We start from the raw sequence: 23,051 nt of genomic DNA on the forward strand, positions 1-23,051 counted from the left end.
AATAATGAATGTGTGTTGTCACTACAGCTTTTGTCAGATGACCGAAGATTTAAGCATTCTGCAGTTGACATTCAGTGAACTCACTGTCCCTGATCAGAGGAATTCAGAGACGATTCCATACCAAATAAGATGTGTGTCTGTCACAGTTCTAGGGGGTAGGGGAGTGGCGTTGCTTAGCAGTCTAGTCCCACTTGGAACTAGGTCAGAGAGATGTATAGTACTGTACTTGCTGGACACACAAGTACAGAAAACAGTGACATCTGTTGAAAATACTACGCTCAGGGACATCCTTGGAAAAACGGCTTTATTAAAGGAAGGATTATTCTTTGACTTTGAAGGGTTATTCACTTATTGACACGAGACTTTGAAGAAGGGTTCAAATTGAACCGTTCAATTACATCAGGTCAGCATTACCATGGTCAAGTAAAATCACATAATGGTTCTGGGTAGCTGTAAAATCATTACATTTCCTGGTAGACAGGTCCTGTTTCCCGTGCTCTGCTCAGCATCAGTTTATTGAAAATCATTTGCCCCTTGCTGTACTCGGCCAACCTGAAGTCTGAGGGTACATTTTCACTGCCGCAGGATTGAGAGAAGGGCCTGGCGTCGGGAGAGTATTGGCACCCGCCACCTCAGACAATGGCATGAGTGTTTAGCTGACCTGTCTAGACAGCAAGTTCCAGTTCTCTGTCTGATGAGTGATTGTCTGCATTCAGCATCAATTGTGGATTAAATAACCCACCCAGAGGCCTACAAAAATGATATACAAATGTATATTGCCAAATGTATTGAGTTGTGTAACCAGCTTTTCGATAGAAGTAAAAAAACATCCCTCCTTATTGGTTTTGACAAGGACTCTGAGTCACCGCCAGTCCGTGTCTTACAGCTTGCCATTACTGAGACAGATGTTTTAACATAAATTGTACTCCTGTCCTCTGTTTATTAACATTAGACAATTAAGACAAATAAATAAAGGAAACATAAAATAACAGAAGAGACTTTTGCTTTGTTATTTCTATGACCTCAACTTTTGTTTTTAGCGTAGCAGCCACCCATATAATGTGGACATTTCAAACAATACAACCTCTGATAGCTCAACACTCCACGTTTTTGTTGGATTCATTTATCGCTTCATTATCATTGAAGTGCTACACCTGATGACAATGGAAATGATCAGTCACCTTTAGATAACCATTCACGTGTATTTATCTGAACGTCCACCTTTCTGTCCACCTCTCCAGATAGCTGAGCAGTTAACCTGGATTTCGCTGACACACCCGCGCCTGAGTTCCACCTGAGAGGATGGACGCGCTGGAGTCAGAGCTGACTTGCCCAATCTGCCTCGAGCTCTTTGAGGACCCGCTGCTCCTGCCCTGCGCCCACAGCCTGTGCTTCGGCTGCGCCCATCGCATCCTGGTATCCCACTGCGCCTCCAACGAGCCCGTCCAGTCCATCGGAGCCTTCCAGTGCCCCACCTGCCGCTATGTCATCTCTCTCAGTCCGCAGCGTGGCCTAGAAGGACTGAAACGCAACGTCACCCTCCAGAACATCATCGACCGTGTCCAGAGGGCCGCCTCCTCCGGCCCCCTGGCCCTGCTGCCTCACAGCGGGCCCAACTCCCCTAGCGAGAAGGCCGGGCGATTCGCCCTGGCCCTGGTCCCCGCCTCCACCGCCATGACCAGCCCCGGGACGCCGCCCAGCCACGTGCAGTGCCAGTTCTGCGAGCAGGACCCGCCGCAGAACGCCGTCAAGACGTGCGTGACATGCGAGGTGTCATACTGCGACGAGTGCCTGCGCGCCACGCACCCCAACAAGAAGCCCTTCACGGGCCACCGTCTGATTGAGCCCATGCCGGACTGCCACCTGCGGGGGCTGCAGTGCCTGGAGCACGAGGAGGAGAAAGTGAACATGTATTGCGTCACCGACGAACAGCTCATCTGCTCGCTGTGCAAACTGGTGGGAAGACACCGAGACCACCAGGTGGCGGCCTTGAGCGACCGCTTCGAGAAACTCAAGGTAAGGGATGCCTTTTTGAATGTATACATGAACCTGGTCGCTATGCTCTGCTGGTGGAGATGTTGTTTTGAGGAGGGGCGGCATCAGAACTGCTGTGGATAATGTGTGTGACGGGGTAAAGAATTAAAAGCGAGAAGTGAGGAGCTGTGGAAAGCTGTGTGTGAAGTGAAAAGAGTGAGAAAGTGAGATGCCCGATTGTGCACTCGCCATCGCAGGTGTGACTTTGTAAGTGTAATGTTGTGTTGAAGAAATACAGCTACTATATTTTGTTTTGAGTGCACTATAATCCTCACTAACTATGTAGCCAAAATTCCAACAAAAATGATGTTATCATCTTTTTGTTTCATCATTAGCGGAGTGTCCTAATCATACAATTAGTACAATTAATTCACCGCCCCAAAATACCAAGAGGGTCTCTCTGCATCTCTCCTGTGCAGTCAGTGTGAAAATAGGGGATCATTAGTGATGAGGAAGCTGGCTGCATCCAGTAGGTTGAGGTTAAACAGTGGTAATCGCTCCATTTGGTGGGGGTTGGTTTAATTGAGTGTGACTGGTAGGTGGTGTTAGATGCTGTTAGGGAGAGCCCACTGGGAGATGGCTTGGTATTACCCCCTCTCTCAGGGGGGAGCTGAAGCACACTCAGGGGGGCTGTCGGATGGGGGCCTGATGCCATGTGAAGAAGGGTGTCTTTTAGGGCATGGTGGTCCCCAGAAGATTGGTGTTTGATGGAGGTGTCCTATATGGATTCTGCAGGACAAATTAAGACCAGAGTTTGATTTGTGAGAGGCCATGTGTGATCACTGATTTTCAGTTTGGCATCTTTTGCAATCTGGTCCATCTGTTCTGTGTATGTTAAGCGGTCTAGAAAAGTGTTCTGATTACAGAAGTAACACATTGCCTATGGTCTGGGAAAAATGTATCCTTTTATGAAAGCATTTCATGCAATTCTACGTCATTTTAAGTGACTGGTGACTTTAGCAGAATCTTTTTTAAATCAGCAAAAATGATAGAAATGACAGGCTATAATCCGAGATAAATAAAAACAACCTTGTCTTGAATCCATCAATAGCCTAGGCGTAGGTGTGTGGAGACACACAAAGGCTGCATTTATACAGGCAGCCCAATTCTGATCTTTCTTTCCCGCTAATTGGTCTTTGACCAATCAGATCAGCTCTGGAAAGCTCTGATGTGATTGGTCAAAAGACCAATTAGTGGAAAAAATATCAGAATTGGGCTGCCTGTCTAAACACTGCCATTTTGTACAGTATGAGGAAGAAATTAAAATCCTGAAAAAGCTTTCCAGCTCACTCACCAGTCATGGACAATGCGCCGGTGTCAACAGCCTCTCTCTCTATTGTTTTACTTTGTAAAACAATGCTGTTAACTGATCGGGCCTATTTGGAAGTCGATCAAATATTTTGGTATCCCACAGACATATTAGAGTCTTCTCTTTTCAGCAGTAACCATTTGCTTTTCAACCTATGTTTTCCTGCGTTTGTATTTGAAATATTGCGAAAGGTCTGTTTTGGCTGCATGCTATTCACTGGCAGATTTGCCGCACGTTCCCGAGGCAAATCCTTGTGTTTAGGCTACACACAATCCACACATATGCTATTTATTTTAAATAAGCTATTGATCCTCTGTGGCTAAATTATAGACGTATTCCTGGTGTAGTATTCTGAATTATTTCATTTATTTCAGAACAGACAGACAGCAGCAATTCTATAATTTAGTGCACCGATGGAGAGGTGATAGTTGCAGGCTCATGTCTATCAGAGCAAGAGAGACGGAGTGAGATCATAGAAAATGAATATCATTCTAGTTCTGTGAGTGATTCAAGAGTATTTCTCTCTCTTTTCACAGCAACGGCCAATGGCCACCACCATAAACCCGGGCCGGCCCGGGTTTACCTTTTCACATGACCTTTTTTTAAGGGGAAGATATCTTTTATTAGATTTTTTACATTGTAAACAGTGTAAATAATGTTTCATGCCAGGAGCGGTAGGCTACCGGATCCTGGCAAAACTTAAAGGTGCCTGATCCTATTCCCGGCAGGATCTGGGCCAAATTAAACACTGACTATTATGTTCAGTGTGTATTGCAAACAGTGGGAAGAAAATGTCATGCCACGAGAGGTAGGCTACCGGATCCTTGCAAAACTGAGAGGTGTTGGATCCTATTCCGGAAAGATCCAGCTCAAATGAAGCACTGGCTATTTTTGTTTTTCAGAGAGATGAACCATTGATGGAGCGTTTTTTATTCTACACTACCGTGTCTTTCTGCCTCACTTCCATATTATGCATGTTGCCCCCCTCAAAACTAGAATGGGTACCTGGGTGCATGATGACAGACTTGAGTTATGGCTTTGGGGTTCTTGGTTATAAAATGGAGATAATTCCTGATGCAGTGACAACGCAAAACCACGTGTGCACTGCAATTGCAAAATAAACACATTTCTACCTACTGTAGAGGAAGAACATGTTGATGTATGTCCAGTGAAGTGGATCTTTTTAGGGGGTAATATTCTCAGTGTTGAGAATCCTTTACATTTTCCTATTTGACTCCAGTAACAATTAACCAACAGAATACAAACATTTGCTTCCGTTTGGAGCCGAATGAACACAACCCAGGATTGGCTTACGATGGGTTAATACTCTCACTCTGCGACAGACCTGCATCAAAAGGCCTCGTGCTGTAGTCTAATCTCTCTCGCTTCACCTTTTGAAGGATTTAAAGATGCGTAGCGTCATGAAAACACTCCTGTAAGGGTAGGCGAAGCTCGAATGTAGGTCACTACTACTAGAACCCTTTGCACCACACCATGTAAAATTCATGCAGTATTGATTTCACTTTTAATTACTCATGAAAGAAAACATTAAGGATCATTAAATGTGCACTCATATTAGATGGAGCTACCAAACGATTGAAGGGAAATTACTGTCCTATGATTGCAGTATTTTCAGGGGTGGCAGTGGGCCTCTGTGAAGGGGCTAGGTCATTGTGGCTACACCCTTTCCTTTTGGGAGATAAAATGACCATTTCACGGAAACGTACAGAGAGAGGAAATGGTTCAAAATAGCATCAGAGGTCCATGGATCTGGGTCATAGAGGAAGCGCTGATCTAACAATGCAGAATCATGATAAACTTGTAGTAGCTAAGCAATGACCTTTGACTGTCCTCTGTCTTCCTCCCCTCCCCAGTGGCACAGCTCCTGTCTTGGCCATAACTCTTCACTTTACTCAGCCCCACTACAACTTCTTCCCCCTGGAGTAATCGAGTCATACTGTTACACGGTCATGACCCTTTGCCTGCAGCCTTGCCTCTGATCTATGACTGGCCATGCAGATGACTTTGTGTCTCAAGGGTCTAGGCCAAGGGACGGACCACAGACAACACAAGCATTGACTGTTTCTGAAGTGTTATCATGTACAGTACGTTATGCAGCATTATGGCTTGCATTTTGCACAACTGGCAGAGTAGTGTCAGGAGAAACGTTACGTTTATCATGAACACTGCAAATAGATGGTAAATAGTGATATAAATTATTTTGTATACATTTGATGTCAACAAAACGAATGGCATAAAATCACATGGAATTAATGCAGATGTACTTCATGGATGGATCCTGCAACTTTCCCACATGGTGTGCACATGAAGGCATGGAGTCCATTAAGTGACAGTAAATAACTCAAAGCTGCTTGCCTTTCTCCATAAACAAAATCACTGAGTTTATATCAGACAGAAACAGCTTGGGAAAATGAAACAGGAGAAATGGAGAACTGATGGAGATGAAGAGAAAGTTGACACAGATAAAGTGCGGAGAACATAATGGCACACAAACAAACAAACTAACACTGAGACAAGATACACAAGCAATACAAACACATTAAGAATAAAGCAAGATGTGAGAAGTTGATATACAGTACATCAGAGAATTTGATATACAGTCTATGGCTGTTACAACATTCGGTATACTCTGCTCAACAACCAACAAGTTCTTATGGTCTCACTTCAGTATTCAACGTTTGCACAGGGGGGACAAACGTCAAAACTCTACAGCCGTGTTTAGGCATTAATTCCGACTGGTTAAGGTAAGGGTTAAGGTTTGGGATAGGGTTAAACCCTGTGAGACCCAAGCATATGCATCCGATTACGGTTTAGGGTTATTTTTTTACAGAAAAGTTGCAAAAATTCACCATAGGGCATCATTGGTAGGAAGAATTTGTGTTAAGAAAACCGTAAAATTCTTTAAAAACCACATGAAAATGTATCAAAGCATTGACGTGCTGGCGCATGTCCTGGTGGGTCCTGGGGGTATGATCTTTGACCCTCTGTAACTTTCTCACGCATTATTACTGATGATTCATTCAGGATGATCCGTAATCATGTTAGCATCCACATTAATGTAGAATTGTTTATTAACATGTTCTATTCTCATTTACAACATAAGTGACTCCAAAATGACACAAAACATTAATTACCATATAATTATTTTGGGCATACAATAATCTGAAACTCAACCAAAACTAACTGCAAATGCATCCGATACGTTTGTAGAGTAACAAGCTTGACGTAGTCATTGTGTGCTAGGAATATGGGAGCAAATACTAAACTTTTGATTACTTTATTTATAAGAATCTTTAGGGGAGTCAATCATTTTGACACCTACCTTTTTGAGTGATAAGAAATACTACTTGTTAAACAAAATCTCTTTTTCTGAGCAATTGGGTTAGTATAAAATAATATAATTTCCCTTTTTTTTGCTTACAGTTTAGCTTAGTATTAATATTATTTATCTCATACAGTCATTATTGCTCATCTTTATCAAGGATGTTAATCATTTCGGACACAGTGCTTCTAAAATGAAGTTATATTGTCGGAAATAGCAAAATGCCTCAACGATCTATCTACAAAACTGTATTTTGCTATCAACATTTTTGTTGAAGTTGAAAGGATCAACTATTTTGTGGATTTTCTATGTATGAAGAACATCTAACTTACTTTAAATAATATTTGGTTGTCCTTTCTGCTTTAACTTGAAGAGATAACCTCCTGTCTTACCTCTTTACCATAAAATAAATTATAAAAGATATACATTTCTATTATTTCAATACTTAAAGGAAACATCGAAGTTACTCTTATTTGGTTGTCTATCTCTTACTTGTCTATCAACGTATGAAGAGTTTCATTCCAAAACGCTATATATTCACCTCACTCTCAGATAAATAAGTAGTACTGCTAGGCTTTGCACTGTCAAATGTGACACACATGCTGGAAGTTAGTCCCACAGTGCCCTCGGCAGGGGAACTCTGTAACATATATTTTTTTATAAAGAACTGTACGAATTATACATTTGTGATAGCAATATTTATTATCCAGAGCAACTAACAGTAAGTGCATTCATGTTGAGATACCGTGGTGAGACAACCATACACAACAGTCAAATATACACGATATGACCTTATCACCTTAGCCAAATACATTTAAACTCAGTTTTTCACAATTCCTGACATTTAATCCTCGTAAAAATTCCCTGTCTTAGGTCAGTTAGGATCACCATTTTATTTTAAGAATGTGAAATGTCAGAATAATAGTAGAGAGAATGATTTATTTCAGCTTTTATTTCTTTCATCACATTCCCAGCATGTCAGAAGTTTACATACACTCAATTAGTATTTGGTAGTATTGCCTTTAAATTGTTTAACTTGGGTCAAACATTTCGGGGAGCCTTCCACAAGCTTCCCACAATAAGTTGGGTGAATTTGACCCATTCCTCTTGACAGAGCTGGTGTAACTGAGTCAGGTTTGTAGGCCTCCATGCTCGCACACACTTTTTCAGTTCTACCCACAAATTCTCTATAGGATTGAGATCAGGGCTTTGTGATGGCCACTCCCATACCTTAACGTTGTTGTCCTTAAGTCATTTTACCACAACTTTGGAAATATGCTTGGGGTCATTGTCCATTTGGAAGACACATTTGCGACCAAGCTGTAACTTCCTGACTGATGTCTTGAGATGTTGCTTCAATAGATCCACATCATTTCCCCTTCCTCATGATGCCATCTATTTTGTAAAGTGCACCAGTCCCTCCTGCAGCAAAGCACCCCCACAACATGATGCTGCCACCCCCGTGCTTCACGGTTTGGATGGTGTTCTTTGGCTTGCAAGCCTCCCCCTTTTTCCTCCAAATATAACGATGGTCATTATGGCCAAACAGTTCTATTTTTGTTTCATCAGTCTAGAGGACATTTCTCCAAAAAGTACGATCTTTGTCACCATGTGTAGTTGCAAACCGTAGTCTGCCGTTTTTATCAGTTCATCAGATGACACTCATAGGACATCATGTTACACAATACATGTATGTTTTGTTCGATAAAGTTCATATTTATATCCAAAATCTCAGTTTACTCTGGTGCGTTACATTCAGTAATGTTTTGCTTTAAAAACATCCGGTGATTTTGCAGAGAGACACATCAATTTACAGAAATACTCATCATAACTGCAGATGAAAACACAAGTGTTATGCATGGAACTACAGATAAACTTCTCCTTAATGCAACCGCTGTGTCAGATTTCAAAAAAGCTTTACCGAAAAAGCACATCATGCAATAATCTGAGTACAGCGTTCAGAGCACAAACAAGCCATACAGATATCCGCCATGTTGTGGAGTCAACAAAGTCAGACATAGCATTATAAATATTCACTTACCTTTGATGATCTTCATCAGAATGCACTCCCAGGAATCCCAGTTCCACAATAAATGTTTGATTTGTTTGATAAAGTCCATAATTTATGTCCAAATACCTCCTTTTTGTTTGCGCATTTAGTACACAATCCAAACTTACAGTTCGTAGAAACATGTCAAACTAAGTATAGAATCAATCTTTAGGATGTTTTTATCATAAATCTTCAATAATGTTCCAACTGGAGAATTCCTTTGTCTGTAGAATTAAATGGAACGCAAGCTACCTCTCACGTGATCGCGCATGACCAGCTCATGCCACTCTGGCAGACATCTCATTCAGCTCCCAATACCTCCTCCTTCACAGTAGAAGCATCAAACAAGGTTCTAAAGACTGTTGACATCTAGTGGAAGCCTTAGGAAGTGCAATATGACCCCATTTACACTGTATCTTGGATAGTCAAAGAGTTGAAAAAGTACAAATCTCAGATTTCCCACTTCCCGGTTGGATTCTTTCTCAGGTTTTTGCCTGCCATATGAGTTCTGTTATACTCACAGACATCATTCAAACATCCAAATCTTTATTTATAATTATATGCATATTCTAGCTTTTAGGACTGAGTAGCAGTCAGTTTACTCTGGGCACCTTTTTATCCAAGCTACTCAATACTGCCCCCCTGTCCCAAAGAAGCTAAGTGCAAACCAGATGGGTCGGCATATCACTGCAGAATGCAGTGGTAGCCATGCTGGTTAAGTGTGCCTTGAATTCTAAATAAATCACAGACAATGTCACCAGAAAAGCACCCCCACACCTCTTCCTCCATGCTTCATGGTGCGGACCACACATGCAGAGATCATCTGTTCACCTACTCTGTGTTTCACAAGACATGGCTGTTGGATCCAAAAATCTCAAATTTGGACTCATCAGACTCAAGGACAGATTTCCACCGGTCTAATGTCCATTGCTCGTGTTTCTTGGCCCAAGCAAGTCTCTTCTTATTATTGGTTTCCTTTAGTAGTGGTTTCTTTGCAGCAATTCAACCATGAAGACCTGATTTACGAAGTCTCCTCTGAACAGTTAATGTTGAGATGTGTCTGTTACTTGAACTCATTTATTTGGGCTGCAATCTGAGGTGCAGTTAACTCCAACTAACTTATTCTCTGCAGCAGAGGTAACTCTGGGTCTTCCTTTCCTGTGGCGGTCCTCATGAGAGCCAGTTTCATTATAGTACTTGATGGTTTTTGCAACTGCACTTGCAGAAACTTTAAAAGTTCTTGACATTTTTCTGATCGACTGACCTTCATGTCTTAAAGTAATGAAGTGACTGTCATTTCTCTTTGATTATTTGAGCTGTTCTTGCCATAAGATGGACTTGGTCTTTTACCAAAAAGGGCTGTCTTCTGTATACCCCCCACCTTGTCACAACACAACTGATTGGCTCAAAAGCATTACAAAGGAAAGAAATTCCCCAAATTAACTTTTAACAATGCACACCTGTTAATTGAAATGCATTCCAGGTGACTACCTCATGAAGCTGGTTGAGAGAATGCCATGAGTTTGCAAAGCTGTTGTCAAGGCAAAGACTTTGAAGAATCTGAAATATAAAATCTATTTTGATTTGTTTAACACTTTTTTGGTTAATACATGATTCCATATGTGTTATTTCATAGTGTTGATGTGTTCACTATTATTCCAGAATGTAGAAAATATACAAAATTAAGAAAAAACTTTGAATGAGTAGGTGTTCTAAAACTTTTGACTGGTAGTGTAGGCTTCCAAACTTTGTTTTAGACGATACTGACTTTATGACCAAAATTATTCTATTTACACTTTGTAGTAGGTGTGTCCAAACTTTTGACTGGTACAGTATATATATTTTTTTACATAATCACTACATCTTAGAGAAGACAGCAAAAAATGGCTCATGTCATGTACTTGCATTGATGGCTACCAACATATGCTTTTGTAGGGGGACCATTGTAGGTTTCTAATGTTTCAGAGGCTAGTAATGCCAAAGTAATCATACTGACACACAACAAATACTACTAAGAAATAAATATGGTTCTAAGGAAATTCATATAGTGTTTGACATAATTTTTTAGTTTATAGGTAGCGTTGCATTTTTGCAACTGTGGTTCTCAAAGGGATCAAACAGAAAAAACGTAACGGTTAAATTTAGGCATTAATTCTGACTGTTTGGGATAGGGTTAAAACATTCTAAATACAAAAGAGTGCCTAGCACTGGGATTGAAAGCTCGATCTTCTGAGCCGTAGCTTGCGGTGCAAGCCCTTCCTCTATCCTAATCCACAATGGTCTATCAAGCCGCGAGCCTACTAGATGGTAATAGGTGCTCACATTGCCCCTAGTGGATGGTATCGAAGGCATCTCCCGACGTCCTGGGAACCTGGACAAACGTTGAATACTGAAGTGGATCTGGTGTGACCTGGCTGCAACAACAGCACTAGAGGGAGTTGTGATGTGTGATGACCCGGTAGACATTTTTCAGAGCATCAGACTGCTTGTTCAGGGACACCCGGACACAGAGTGAGCAGGAAAACAACGTCCCACCTGCCTATGTGGAAAGAGACAGTGGTGTAGCAACGGTATAGGATAATCGGTCTACTCCCATGACATCACTGCCTGAGGCTAACTATGTCTAACACCACTGCATGTCAGTCAATACCACACTCAGTGATTTAAAACAGGGATAAAACATGTTTTTGTTGTTATTGAGAAACAGGAACCTGTTGCTCAGAGACGTTTGGTATTGTGTTATGTAATATTGGGGAATGGGCACTGACATGATAGGACATGTAGTTCTTGGGGGCCATTGTCTTCTAGCTTTTGTTCTTTTTTCAAATCAGTGTCTGACCAGCGAATCCAGGTATGCGCTTGCATGTAATTAAATGCCAGGCAAAGCACGAAAACCAGTCTAGTTGCCCTGATGTAGAGGATGCAGAAGATGTTATGTCACATGCCATGTTTTATCAGTGACCTTGTTTACAGTATAAAGGTACAGGACCTGACGCACCATAGTAATGATTCATTTATTTTACTCAGGGGTGTGAAGAGGGTTGGCCTCCTAGGACTCACGCATCTTTTGTGGGATGCTCACTTCGGCGTATGGGAGAAGGAGAAAAGGGCAAAGTCGTGATCCTAGTACCCCTGAGTCACACTGTTCATAAAGGCAAACAACGGAGTAGAAATTGACATCCAAAAATGTTCATACTTACAAATGTATAACAATTTTGGTATTTCCAAGCCACACATACATTATAGGTTGACTTTTGCATTAAGATAAAAACAGCCTTGCCTGTCCTCGGCTCTCTTTATGCTGTGATCGTGTCACATAAATCGTTTTTTAGATGCCCTTGGTGTTTCCTCCAATATAGATATTATGAGATATTGAATAGTAAAAATTTCCCCCTCATATTAAAGGGTTCTTACAGGGATCTTAGAAGGTCAAGTAGCAAGAAGCCATTAAAAGTGTGGTGAGTGGTAGCTTTCTTTTGATTAGATACAGATGCTGAAGGAAAGACATTAGAATCGATTTCCTTTGTAGAACTCCCTGCAACTGCCTTCAATGTCATCTGGCCACACTCAGGAGTAGGCCACTTTTTTTTTTATAGAACTGTATTTAAATCTCAAAAGTTTCCATATACCCTTCCACTAATGACCAGGGATTTCTCCCAGTTTGAGATGTTAACTACAGAAATGTGGCTAGTGATATTTTGCAATGAAGAGAACTAGTATATTTGGTAAATGGATATAGTAGGCTGTCATTTCATATAGTACATTATCTCCTGCTGAGAGAACATTCAAAATAGAAACTGACTATAAGGATTTAGGTATTCTATCTGCTTTATTGGCATTTTGGTTTTAAAAATATCTATAAATAGGACAATTGCATTGAGTTTGAGTTCAACCATGTGCCTCCTGCTTAATGTGAGTCTTTCCTTTTACCATCATAGACCTTTCTTTACTCCATTCAGCCAAAGGTCTTTCAACAGAGGTCTTATCCACATGATTTATCTCTCAGTGTGTCTTATTTACTCAACACGTTTACAGACAACAGGCTTGGATCACCCCAACATTGTCAAACATGATTTACTGTACAACAGTTTCAAGACATGTAACAGATGCTTCTTTCACATTTCCTCTGACACTCTGATTTACTCTGACCTCTTACTAGGCAAAGAAGAAGAAAATACTTCATAAATATCCTCAACCCAGAGCGTGTCCACTTTAAACTCAGTGGATTGAGAATATTGGCTATAAATACATGAGATCAAGAGTAATTTCTCCTGACCCTAATACAAATTTACAACAGGGACATTTGAATCAATCTTCTCAGGACCGTTGGGGACAAATTCCATTGTATTAACGTCATTTTCAATCGGACATTAGATTGAACATGCTGAGGAGACCATAACGGAGGGAGTCACATGGGGTATACTGTTTGACCCCTTAATTGGTGACTGAACTACGATTTTGGTTTCCAGTGATACCTATTCAATATGTGAGATCAAGCAAGAAGACACGCTAGTAGTCCTTGTAGTATTGCTGTTCTCCTGCATGGGTTCAGTTATTTTTACACCCCTGTTGATCATGCCATCCCCTATGGTCCTTAATGTGTTTTTTTTTATGTCATCGTCGTATTAAGGCCATCCATTAGACTGGTAAACCCCCCCAACCGTATTCTTCTGCCAGGCTCGTCTGTTGTTTACGTTGTTTACCCATGGGGCAACTCCATTTAATCCCTACTGAACATCACATTGTGGCTTAATATGGTCGGTTGGGCAATAATATGATAGAATGTTGAAATAAAGAAGACAGGCAGGCGGAATAGGAAGGGGAAAAGGGGGGAAAAAACGTCAGGAAGAACAGCTCTTTGATAGGTAGATGGGCTGTCAGAGGAGCTTTTGACGCTTCATTTGCCGGTCGGGGGGGTTTATGCATGAGTTTTTTTCCTGGAGTGGCTCAGGCTCTGGCTCAGGCTCTGCCAGTAGTGTTTGGCTGTGAGTCCTGCTCGGAGACTGAGTGACCGGGATGAGGCGGTATCGGGACGAGGGACAGGGGCAGCGCCCGGAGGTTAGTGTCCAAATTTTCCAAAAGCAAATGTGACAACCGTGGATGAGATTTTGGAAGGGGAATAGGAGAGGTGAAGGAGGAGGAGAGGGAGGAAGAGGGGGAGGAGGAAGAGGAAGCTTCTCTGTTTTGGCTTCATGATTTTGCTCTCTCTAAAACAGAAATGTAGGACCTCTTGATCAGCTTGGTTTTGTGTTTATTTTCTCTTGAAAGTATGGTAGGTTGCTTTTCAGGCTTGTTCATCAGAAAAACAAGGACAATAATTGTTGTTTTCTCTTCTGTCTTCAATAGTAATTTTCTCTTTCTTTTGCAGCAAGCGTTGGATTCCAACCTGAGTCATTTGGTCAAGAGGAACAATGAGTTGGAGGGGTTGATGGGAAAGTTGATCCAAACCTGTCAAAATGTAGAGGTGAGCGCTCTGTCACTGACCATGCTATTAGTTCAGAGATGCGTGGACGTGCAAGGGGCATGCTGTATTCAGTTAGTGTAGTGCATGCGATGCAAGCCCAATTCACTGTATGCTATTCACCTCAGAGAAAACTACAAACTTTGTTAATTTTTGTATTGATGTCAAATTTCAAATGAAGAATGATGATTTCCCTGACATGCTTATGCCCGTGCTGTCATGTCATCTTGAAGTAGTTTATGTGGCCACAGATGCTCCTGTCTCCGCTTGAGTTTGCTCATCTGAATTTGCATATCGAATCTTGTTCTACAATTTCAAAATGCACAACGTTTTCCTGATATGTAGGCTACTAATCATTGAGTTGTCAAGCAACACATTATAAAAATGTATTATATTATATACGTGTCCAATTTAAATATGCACATGTACAATACAATCAGATTATACTGATGTATCTATACGAAGATTGGTTGTGCCACTTCTTTAATGAAGGTTCTTCTGGATTAAGACTTTCTGACCATAGCCACTTGTTCTTGATCTGTGTTGATTCAATTTAGAAGTGCCCGAGAGGAAAGAGTCACAGCCCCATTGGGGAAGAGTGGGCTAGGAAATGACATGTCCTGAATCTTTATCTTTATACTCTAAGCAGAGATTGTATTATGTTTCCATGGCCACTGTGACCAGTACACTAAAACGTTTGAGGACAGGCCGCAGGTCCACTTTGGTCATTTCATTTAGCCTTTTAAAATCCACAAACCTGGTCCTTTCAAAACGGATGTATTTAAATAATGCATCAGAGAAAAAGCGGGGAAATATCTGACCTCGTTTTCATGGTGGATGTAGGTCGGAACCAATGTGTACATGGTTTTTAAACTCACTTCCACCCATTAAATAATGAGTGTATCGGCTAACTCTCGAGCCTTTCTGTGTTTTTGTATGTGTGTGTGTGTGTATGTGCAGCTTGTTCTCAGTGAATCAACTTTGCAAAAGTAATCCGCGTGAATAATTGAGGAATGTGGAATGACTTGCATAATTATTGTGCAACTCATGAAACAACGTCATTAAATCTGTAGATTTTAATTTGCTATATCCACCCCAAGGATTACAGTTTGAGTTATTTTTAGTATAGTCATCATCACTGTGCCTAAATGTGCAAGGACCGGAAAGACACCCTTTCTCAGCACTTAAAGAGAGTACACAGGACGTGTGTATACTTTTTGGAGAAATCGCTAAATATTTTAAAGCCTTCTAAAGCAAATCAGCCTCTCTTCCACCTTCTGTTAAAAGTTTGAGCTCTTTTGACGTGCAAATTCCCCAGAAACACATTTACTTCGGGTTAAAAGAATCACTTATGCTCCTGCCAAAGACTCTGTCATGTCCGTCACACACCCCCTTGCCATGGCCAAAGGCTGAGCCCACAGTGTGTCAGCCACGTGTACTCATGACGCTGTCATGGCAACATGGCCACAGCATGTGTACGTGTGCTTGTTTGACTGTTTTTGTAGGTATATAGGGGAGAGAGAGAAAAAGACAGAAATGCGGGGCTAATTAATAAGTATTCAACTAATCTAATGAATCTAAGATTTCAAGAGATGCTAGAATGATTTAAGAGGAATACAGTATGTCCTCACTGAACATCCATCTCCTACTGTAATACATAGATGGTTCATAAGACCTAAAATCCACACATATTCCATAGTAGATCAGAGGGAGAGATAGTGGCACTCACCCATGATCTCCTCTAAACCCTGTGAACGTACAGTAGAGAAACCCACTCACAGGGCGAAGGAACCTAATTACTGGGGTTGGAAAGACGGATCTGTGTGCGTTTCAATGAGTCCCTTTCATATCATAAACAGCCTGTCCACCCCAGGGAGTGACCGTAACACACCTCGTTGGCTTGGCAACTCTCAAACAATCCCCTCTTTCACGACTCCCCTCTCTGCTTTTTCGCTTCGCTTCGGTTGAAACTTGTCCAGGTGGTGAAATCTGTTTCACCAGGACATAAAAATGGGCACTAAAGAGGCATCTATTTCAAAGGTCTGTGGCCAGTAAAGTGGATCTGAGTGTGCATGCACTCAACAATCACAAATGCTCCAAATGATCCAAATGCTACATAGAATTGAGCACTGTCAGACTCAGCAAAACACAGGCGCGGGCATTCTTTATCTTCTGTAGTAGCCAGAAACAAACACACATTAAGGTACTGTGGTTCAATATTGATTCATTCACCTGGAGGATATTATTTGCAATGCAAAACCAACTGACATCTGAATTATCATTAGTTGAACTATAGCTTTAAATGGATACTGCAAGATTCTAACAATTCATGTTTTTCGACTTTTTTCTAAATCATTGCCCTGAGACAGGTCGGACATTTTGATAATTTTAAACCATTAATGGGATACAGTGAGGTTCGTCTTTCGACAAAGCCAGAGTCAGATGAACTCGTGGCTACCATTTTTATATCTCTGCATGCGGTATGAAAGAAGTTAGAGGTAGTTTTGCAAGCCAATGCTGAGCCACTGCCTACTAGCGTTAGCGCAAGCCATACGCTAGCGTTCCTGTAGACTTCCAGTCATTGTGCTGACGCTAGTTATCGTTGGCTCTTGAAACTACCTCGAACTTCCTTCATAATGCACACAGACATAAAAATGGCATCCGTGAGTTCGTCTAACTCTCGGTAAGTAGAACAATACGTGGTTTGTAATTACAGTTGACTTTAAGGCTATGAATTATCAGACGGATGAATTATGTTTCATTTGTGTTTCTCAGGTCAATGCATCACGGCAGGAGGGAAAGCTGATGGAAGAATGCGACCTCCTGATTGATATCATCCAGCAAAGGAGACAGATCATTGGGACCAAAATCAAGGAGGGAAAGGTACGATCCAGGAGTGGCCAATGGTTTGAAAAGGGAATCCCATCCAACACACACACACAATCCTCTGCACTTTCTCTGAGCTGCAGTCTGAACCGTACGGCCTGGGAGGGAATGTAATAGTGAAACAACAGAAGGGTAAATGTCTCTCGCCTTCTGTTCGGGGTCTGCATTGGATCTGTTGGAAAGTCAAACCGTCTGTTCACTCTCAATCTGTTCATTTATGATGCAAAGCGAACATTTGAACAAGGTCACCAGGGGAATTGGACCATGCTCAATTATCAAAATGTCCGACCTACAGGGCATGTCTCAATTATCTTTACTGACTGACTGAGTTGGAATTCGCTCAAAGCTAACTATTTGTAGTCAGAGAGGAAATTAAATGGACTTCACACTTTGTGTTGCTTTTACTTGCTTCAGTTCCCTTGCTGTATTGGAATTACCATAGCAGTCCAGGGTTAGTCAGAAACCAGGTTCCTGCAGTTTAAAGGGCGGGACTTCCTTCCTTCCTGGTCTCGTGTCAGGACTTGAGTCAGGAGCGGGGCCTTAAAGTAGAAGTACCAATATCAGGGGCCAAAGAGGCAGTTTAGCTCTGACCTTTCGTCTGGAAATGAAAACCTGCCTAAATGGAAATCCTTAATGGTGGGCGGTTGCCGCTGAGACGATAGAGAGACAATTTGGTATTTTTCCCTGCTCCTACACCTTTGGTATTGTCCAGATATAGGATGCGGGTGACAAGTTGTTTCACATAAATACCAGAAATTTGCAACAGAAATATACACATACGAATGAAAACAAAGATTAGTTGTTTAGGGAGAGTGGGTCAGAACATGTTGATGAGGGTAGTGTGTCTGACCTAAATACAACATCCAACCAATCCCATTTCACAGCCCTCAATCACTCTCTCTAAACCTCACATTAGGTTAAGAGAAAGCAACAAGCAAAACACATCTGGATACGATCCCAAACGCCCCATCTGGGCTAAATCTCTACCATCCCTGACGTGGGATTCAGTTAATCACCTTTAACCCATTCTAACCCCCCTCTGTCCTATCTGCTTTATAGGCAGTCCGGATCAGGAAGCTAGCCCAGCAGATCTCCAACTGTAAGCAGTGCATCGAGAGGTCCTCTGCCCTCATCACCCAGGCCGATCAGACCCTGAAGGAGACGGACCATGCCCGATTCCTCCAGACCGCCAAGAGTATCACCGAAAGGTGAGCCAGGCCAGCAAGGAGAGTGTGGTAGAAATTCACTACGAACACTGGCTCTCTGACTAACCATTGGCCATTCACGGTCAATCCAATGTGCAACGTAGTGGGATAGTTGTGAACTAAACCCTCTGGGATATGTGTTTGCGTTAGGGTTTCCATGGCGACCGCCTCCTCTCAGGTCCTGATTCCAGAGATCAACCTGACTGACACGTTTGACACGTTCGCTCTGGACTTCACCAAGGAGAAGAAGCTGTTGGAGAGCCTGGACTACCTCACAGGTATAGAGTACAATCAGCTCTGGTTACTAGTAGTGGTGGGCGTCAAAAGTGATAGTTCAATACAATGTATAATTTGGCAATATCGTGATTATACTGTAACATTGTTGCCTATGTCATGGAATTGCTTTATATCATGATATCTACTATATAAAAGCACTGACAATATATGTAGCTATAATCTATTGTTAAGAGCATGAGTTGGCATCTCTCTCTACAACCATAACCTAAAAATGTGGCTGAATGCACTTAACCTTACTGTGGTGCAAAGTTCCACATCTACATAATGTCAAAATTGTCTTCCTTATAGTCAATGTTATTGCATGTTATTGCAGTACACATATGAATAGGTTTCTATGAGATCGTGGAAGAGGTTGTTGTTAGGTCTTTGCGATGGCAGAGGGCTTCGCTTGAAGGCTGGCTCACTAAGTGAATTAGTCTGAGTCATCGATGTGTACTTACTGGCGGAGGGTGAGCGCAAGAGAGGGAGAGAGAAAGAGAGGGAGAGAGATGAGAGAGAGAGGTGAGATGAGAGAAGAGAAATATGCCATCAGCCAAATCCCACTGTCAACCTCTGAAATATCATCTGGGCTATAAATGATCATTAGCAAACAAAAGCATGGCAATCAATATAAGTCACTAGCCTTCAGTCCTCTTTTACGAGCCACAGTACTTTGTTTGAGGTCAAACGACATGCTCCAAGGTGAACCGCTGTTATTCCATTGTTATGCCATAACGCATAACATTTTCCATTCTTACCCGTCTCTAATTTCTCATTACCCTTATCTAGCGCCAAGTCCTCCGGGCATCAGAGAAGAGCTCTGCACTGCATCGTACGACACCATCACCGTCCATTGGACCTCAGACGACGAGTTCACAGTGCTTTCCTATGAGCTTCAGTATGCTATCTTCACAGGGCAAGCCAACGTTGTCAGTAAGTATCTGGGTGTAGGCAAAAAGGCAGTCACACATACCAGAAACACCTTCAGGCACACAACTATCTTCATAGGTCAAGCCAATGTTGTCAGTATGTATCAGGGTGTAAGTTAAACTACCCTCTGGCATACCAGACACACCACCAGACACACAATGGTATCTTCACACGGCCAGCCAATGGTGCTAGTAAGCGCACAGAACACCTTGAGAGAACACTTTGTGCTCACAACTCTCTCCTGATGATAAATTTTGTATTTTCCAACTCAAAGACCCGCGATAAATCAAGTGCAAAGCCAAACAGCTGGAGGACTTAAGAATCAAAACCGAATCATGCGTTTCTTCTCACCGAGCCGGTCGACTAGGGCCAATGGGGTGAGCTCAAATCTCAGGATCTCAGCTTGAGTTATTACAGTGTCAAAGGGGACAGAGTGGGAAGGAGAGAGGGAGACAAGCTGACTCGGAGCGAATTACAGTCATAACACGAATCAGTGCTCAGAGCCCTCCTCCCCCACGGATCACGCCTGAACGCCACACTCATGCATACTTCGCTGGGCAAGCAATATAAAATGAGGTCAGGGGATGGGAAATATAGCTTCTTAGATGAAGAGAACAGAGGGGGAAGTGTGGTTTGATGAAAGCGGACGGCTAGCAAATAAGGTTATAGGATGTCATGAGAATAAATAGGATATGATGTCTCGTATTGTGAGCATCTAACTTCACTTCAAACAATATCATTTAGCAACAGCTAAAAAAAAGAGAAGAAACTGAAAAATACCAGAACTATAGCTTTAATATTGCAATACATCCCCAGCGTTGCTGCAATTTGGAACAAGAGCTGCTGGCTTTTTCCACGCTTTAATCATGTTTTAATCATGCTTTCATCATGAAAACTCCAGTGCCCCCAAGTTGAATGCCTTTTTGAATGTCTTTCGGTACCGATATACAAAATGAATGAACATAAATGTATAATAGAAGGCTCCCATGTTCACCCTTGAATGATAATTGAACATAACAATTGTGTCAGATGTTGTCTTTGGAACTCCATTGAGCAGAAGACTCTCTTAGGGCCTTTTTAATAAAAAATAAAAAAGTCTACCAACATCAGCACTTTTAATGAGGGGTGGCGTAAACCCAATGTGACACGTGTTTTTTTCTCCACTTCCTCCTCTCCTCATCCTCTGCACACGCTATGTTCTCTTCCCGCTCTAGTTTCACATCCAATCACCAGGGCTAAGCTCTGGGCTGAGTCTGAGGTGTTGTCACAACGTCACATCTTAGAAATGTCTCCGAAAACACGGCAGAGGAAAACGGGTGACGGCAAACGCTGGTCTCATAGGGTCTCACCCAGGGTCACTTCATAACTCACTGCGTTTTCTCTCACCAATGTATATGATGTGTGGCAGGCACTCCGTTCCAAAATGGCTGCCATGTGTGAGGTGAGAATGGCGCGTTTCCATTTCAAATATTGGCAAACGTGCGGTACATTCACAGTGCACTATACATTCACAGTGCACTATACATTCACAGTGCACTATACATTCACAGTGCACTATACATTCACAGCAGGGCAGCCTTCAGAACACACGTCAGGCGTGATGACGGGGTATGATGGTACATGGTAGCCTATAGGGACGGACAAAAAGGTGTAATGGGTTCGCAGATGTCGCGTGAAGCTTACGGAGAGTACACTGTGCACTCAGCACGATGCCGCTCTGTCAGAGAATTAAGCCTACGGGCATCATTGTGGCACAGCACAGCTTAGTATGAGCCTATCTATGTACAGCACAGCCACAGTCCCACGGAACAGCACAGCCATTGAGAGGTGAATGACCCCCCCCCTCCTAACACCCAAAGTAACCACATGAAACAGAGTAAATAATAGTAGAGTGAATGGCAATAGAAAGGGAATGTGTTGGATCCTAATACATGAATCACTATTAATGGCATAGTGCTGCATTGCATTCTGGCTGACTGTCTTTTTGAACATCCCTGCCATTTGTCATAATGGATTGACTTTGTATGATAAATGACCCCTTAATTCCACATGTTTACTACACCCTCCGACACCAAAGTCCTTTTGGACAAGAATCATTGTCTGAACACACTGATCATGTATCCTTCCCCTCTCACGTGGATATGATTAAAAGGCCATAGAATGGATTGAGGAAATGACTGATAGTGGAATTTGGACCACTCCTCTCTATCCTATAGCTCTGGTCTCCTAGGAACACATGAATCGACTTCCTCCCCTTCTAACACAAACAGACTCAAATCTACACCTCTCTTACACTATAGATAAGACTTCGCTAACTAAAGAATGAAAAAATACAATATGTTTGGGGAAATATGGACTTAATTAGGTGAATGTTGATATTTGGTCCAAGTATGATACTTACCTTGGCTGAGGATTGGCTGTCTCTGAGGCAGGCAAAGTAAATAATTTCCTCATTATGTGACAATGAACTTTGCTTATGTCCTGGAATTCAGCAGTTTACGAGTGACCTTTTTAATTGAAAATGTTTGCTTTTCAAAGTTTATCAAGGCCACAACACTTCAACAACAAAGTATGTGTACTGTACATGTGTCGTCTGTGTTGTGGGTCTGTTATAGCCAATCTGTGTATGTTTATGTGACTAAGTGTGTGCAAACGGAGACATACGTGTGTTCACTCCTACGCACCAATGCATAGGTGAGTGTGTATGCATGACAACACTGTAACTGTGTGTCTGTGTCTCCCTCCCAGGCCTGTGTAACTCAGCAGACAGCTGGATGATTGTGCCTAACATCAAGCAGAACCACTACACCGTCCACGGCCTGCAGAGTGGCACCAAGTACATCTTCATCGTCAAAGCCATCAACCAGGCAGGTGCCCGCAGCAGTGAGCCAGGGACACTCAAAACCAACAGTAAGGGCTCCATACATTACGATATATGGCATAATGACATGCAGTTTTAGAGAAGTATCTCGTGATTCTTACCTAATATGGTCACAGGATTATGTATCAATACAGTGTCCATATTAGGACAGCATCACATGTCGGGGATGGTGTCCTAATATGGACACCATACATACAGCTGCTGCCTTCATAGCCTATCCTATCCTAGCCCCTTGCTAACTTAACCATGTTGTCTCTCTCCGTCCTCTTCGTCCAGGCCAACCATTCAAGCTGGACCCTAAGTCCGCCCACAAGAAGCTGAAGGTCTCCCATGACAACCTGACGGTGGAGCGCGACGAGACGGCATCGAAGAAGGGACACGGCCAGGAGCGCTTCACCAGCCAGAGTAGCTACGGCGTCGTCGGCAACGTTTACATCGACAGCGGACGCCACTACTGGGAGGCCCTGATTGGAGGAAGCACATGGTGAGTTAGACCTGGGTGACCTGATTGACCAATGTCTTGCTCTGAACCACATGGTGTTTGGCCCGTTGGATCTGGCTGGCTAGAATGACAGAGATAGAAGGGCGGTTATGTTACACCCCTTTCTAAGTCACTTTAAGGCACATTTATACAATGCAGGCAGAGAACCATTCAATGCGCATTTAATAAGTACAA

The 23,051-nt window shown here is 42.3% G+C and overlaps 1 protein-coding gene across 4 annotated transcripts in view; it reads left to right on the top strand.

Annotated features, from left to right (window-relative positions):
* Nucleotides 1-23,051, top strand: part of LOC129840265 (E3 ubiquitin-protein ligase Midline-1-like) — a 45,046-nt gene that overhangs the window by 20,070 nt on the left and 1,925 nt on the right. For all 4 annotated transcript variants that reach the window (XM_055908015.1, XM_055908016.1, XM_055908013.1 and 1 more), the window contains 8 exons: nucleotides 1,242-2,016; nucleotides 14,105-14,200; nucleotides 16,973-17,080; nucleotides 18,143-18,291; nucleotides 18,439-18,566; nucleotides 19,354-19,497; nucleotides 22,243-22,404; nucleotides 22,652-22,859. In XM_055908015.1, coding sequence (XP_055763990.1) covers nucleotides 1,303-2,016; nucleotides 14,105-14,200; nucleotides 16,973-17,080; nucleotides 18,143-18,291; nucleotides 18,439-18,566; nucleotides 19,354-19,497; nucleotides 22,243-22,404; nucleotides 22,652-22,859 — 1,709 coding nt within the window. In that variant the 5' untranslated portion in view covers nucleotides 1,242-1,302. The remainder of the gene's footprint in view (nucleotides 1-1,241; nucleotides 2,017-14,104; nucleotides 14,201-16,972; nucleotides 17,081-18,142; nucleotides 18,292-18,438; nucleotides 18,567-19,353; nucleotides 19,498-22,242; nucleotides 22,405-22,651; nucleotides 22,860-23,051) is intronic.

This window comes from Salvelinus fontinalis, chromosome 41, assembly GCF_029448725.1.
Source record: "Salvelinus fontinalis isolate EN_2023a chromosome 41, ASM2944872v1, whole genome shotgun sequence".
Classification (NCBI taxonomy): Eukaryota; Metazoa; Chordata; class Actinopteri; order Salmoniformes; family Salmonidae; genus Salvelinus; species Salvelinus fontinalis.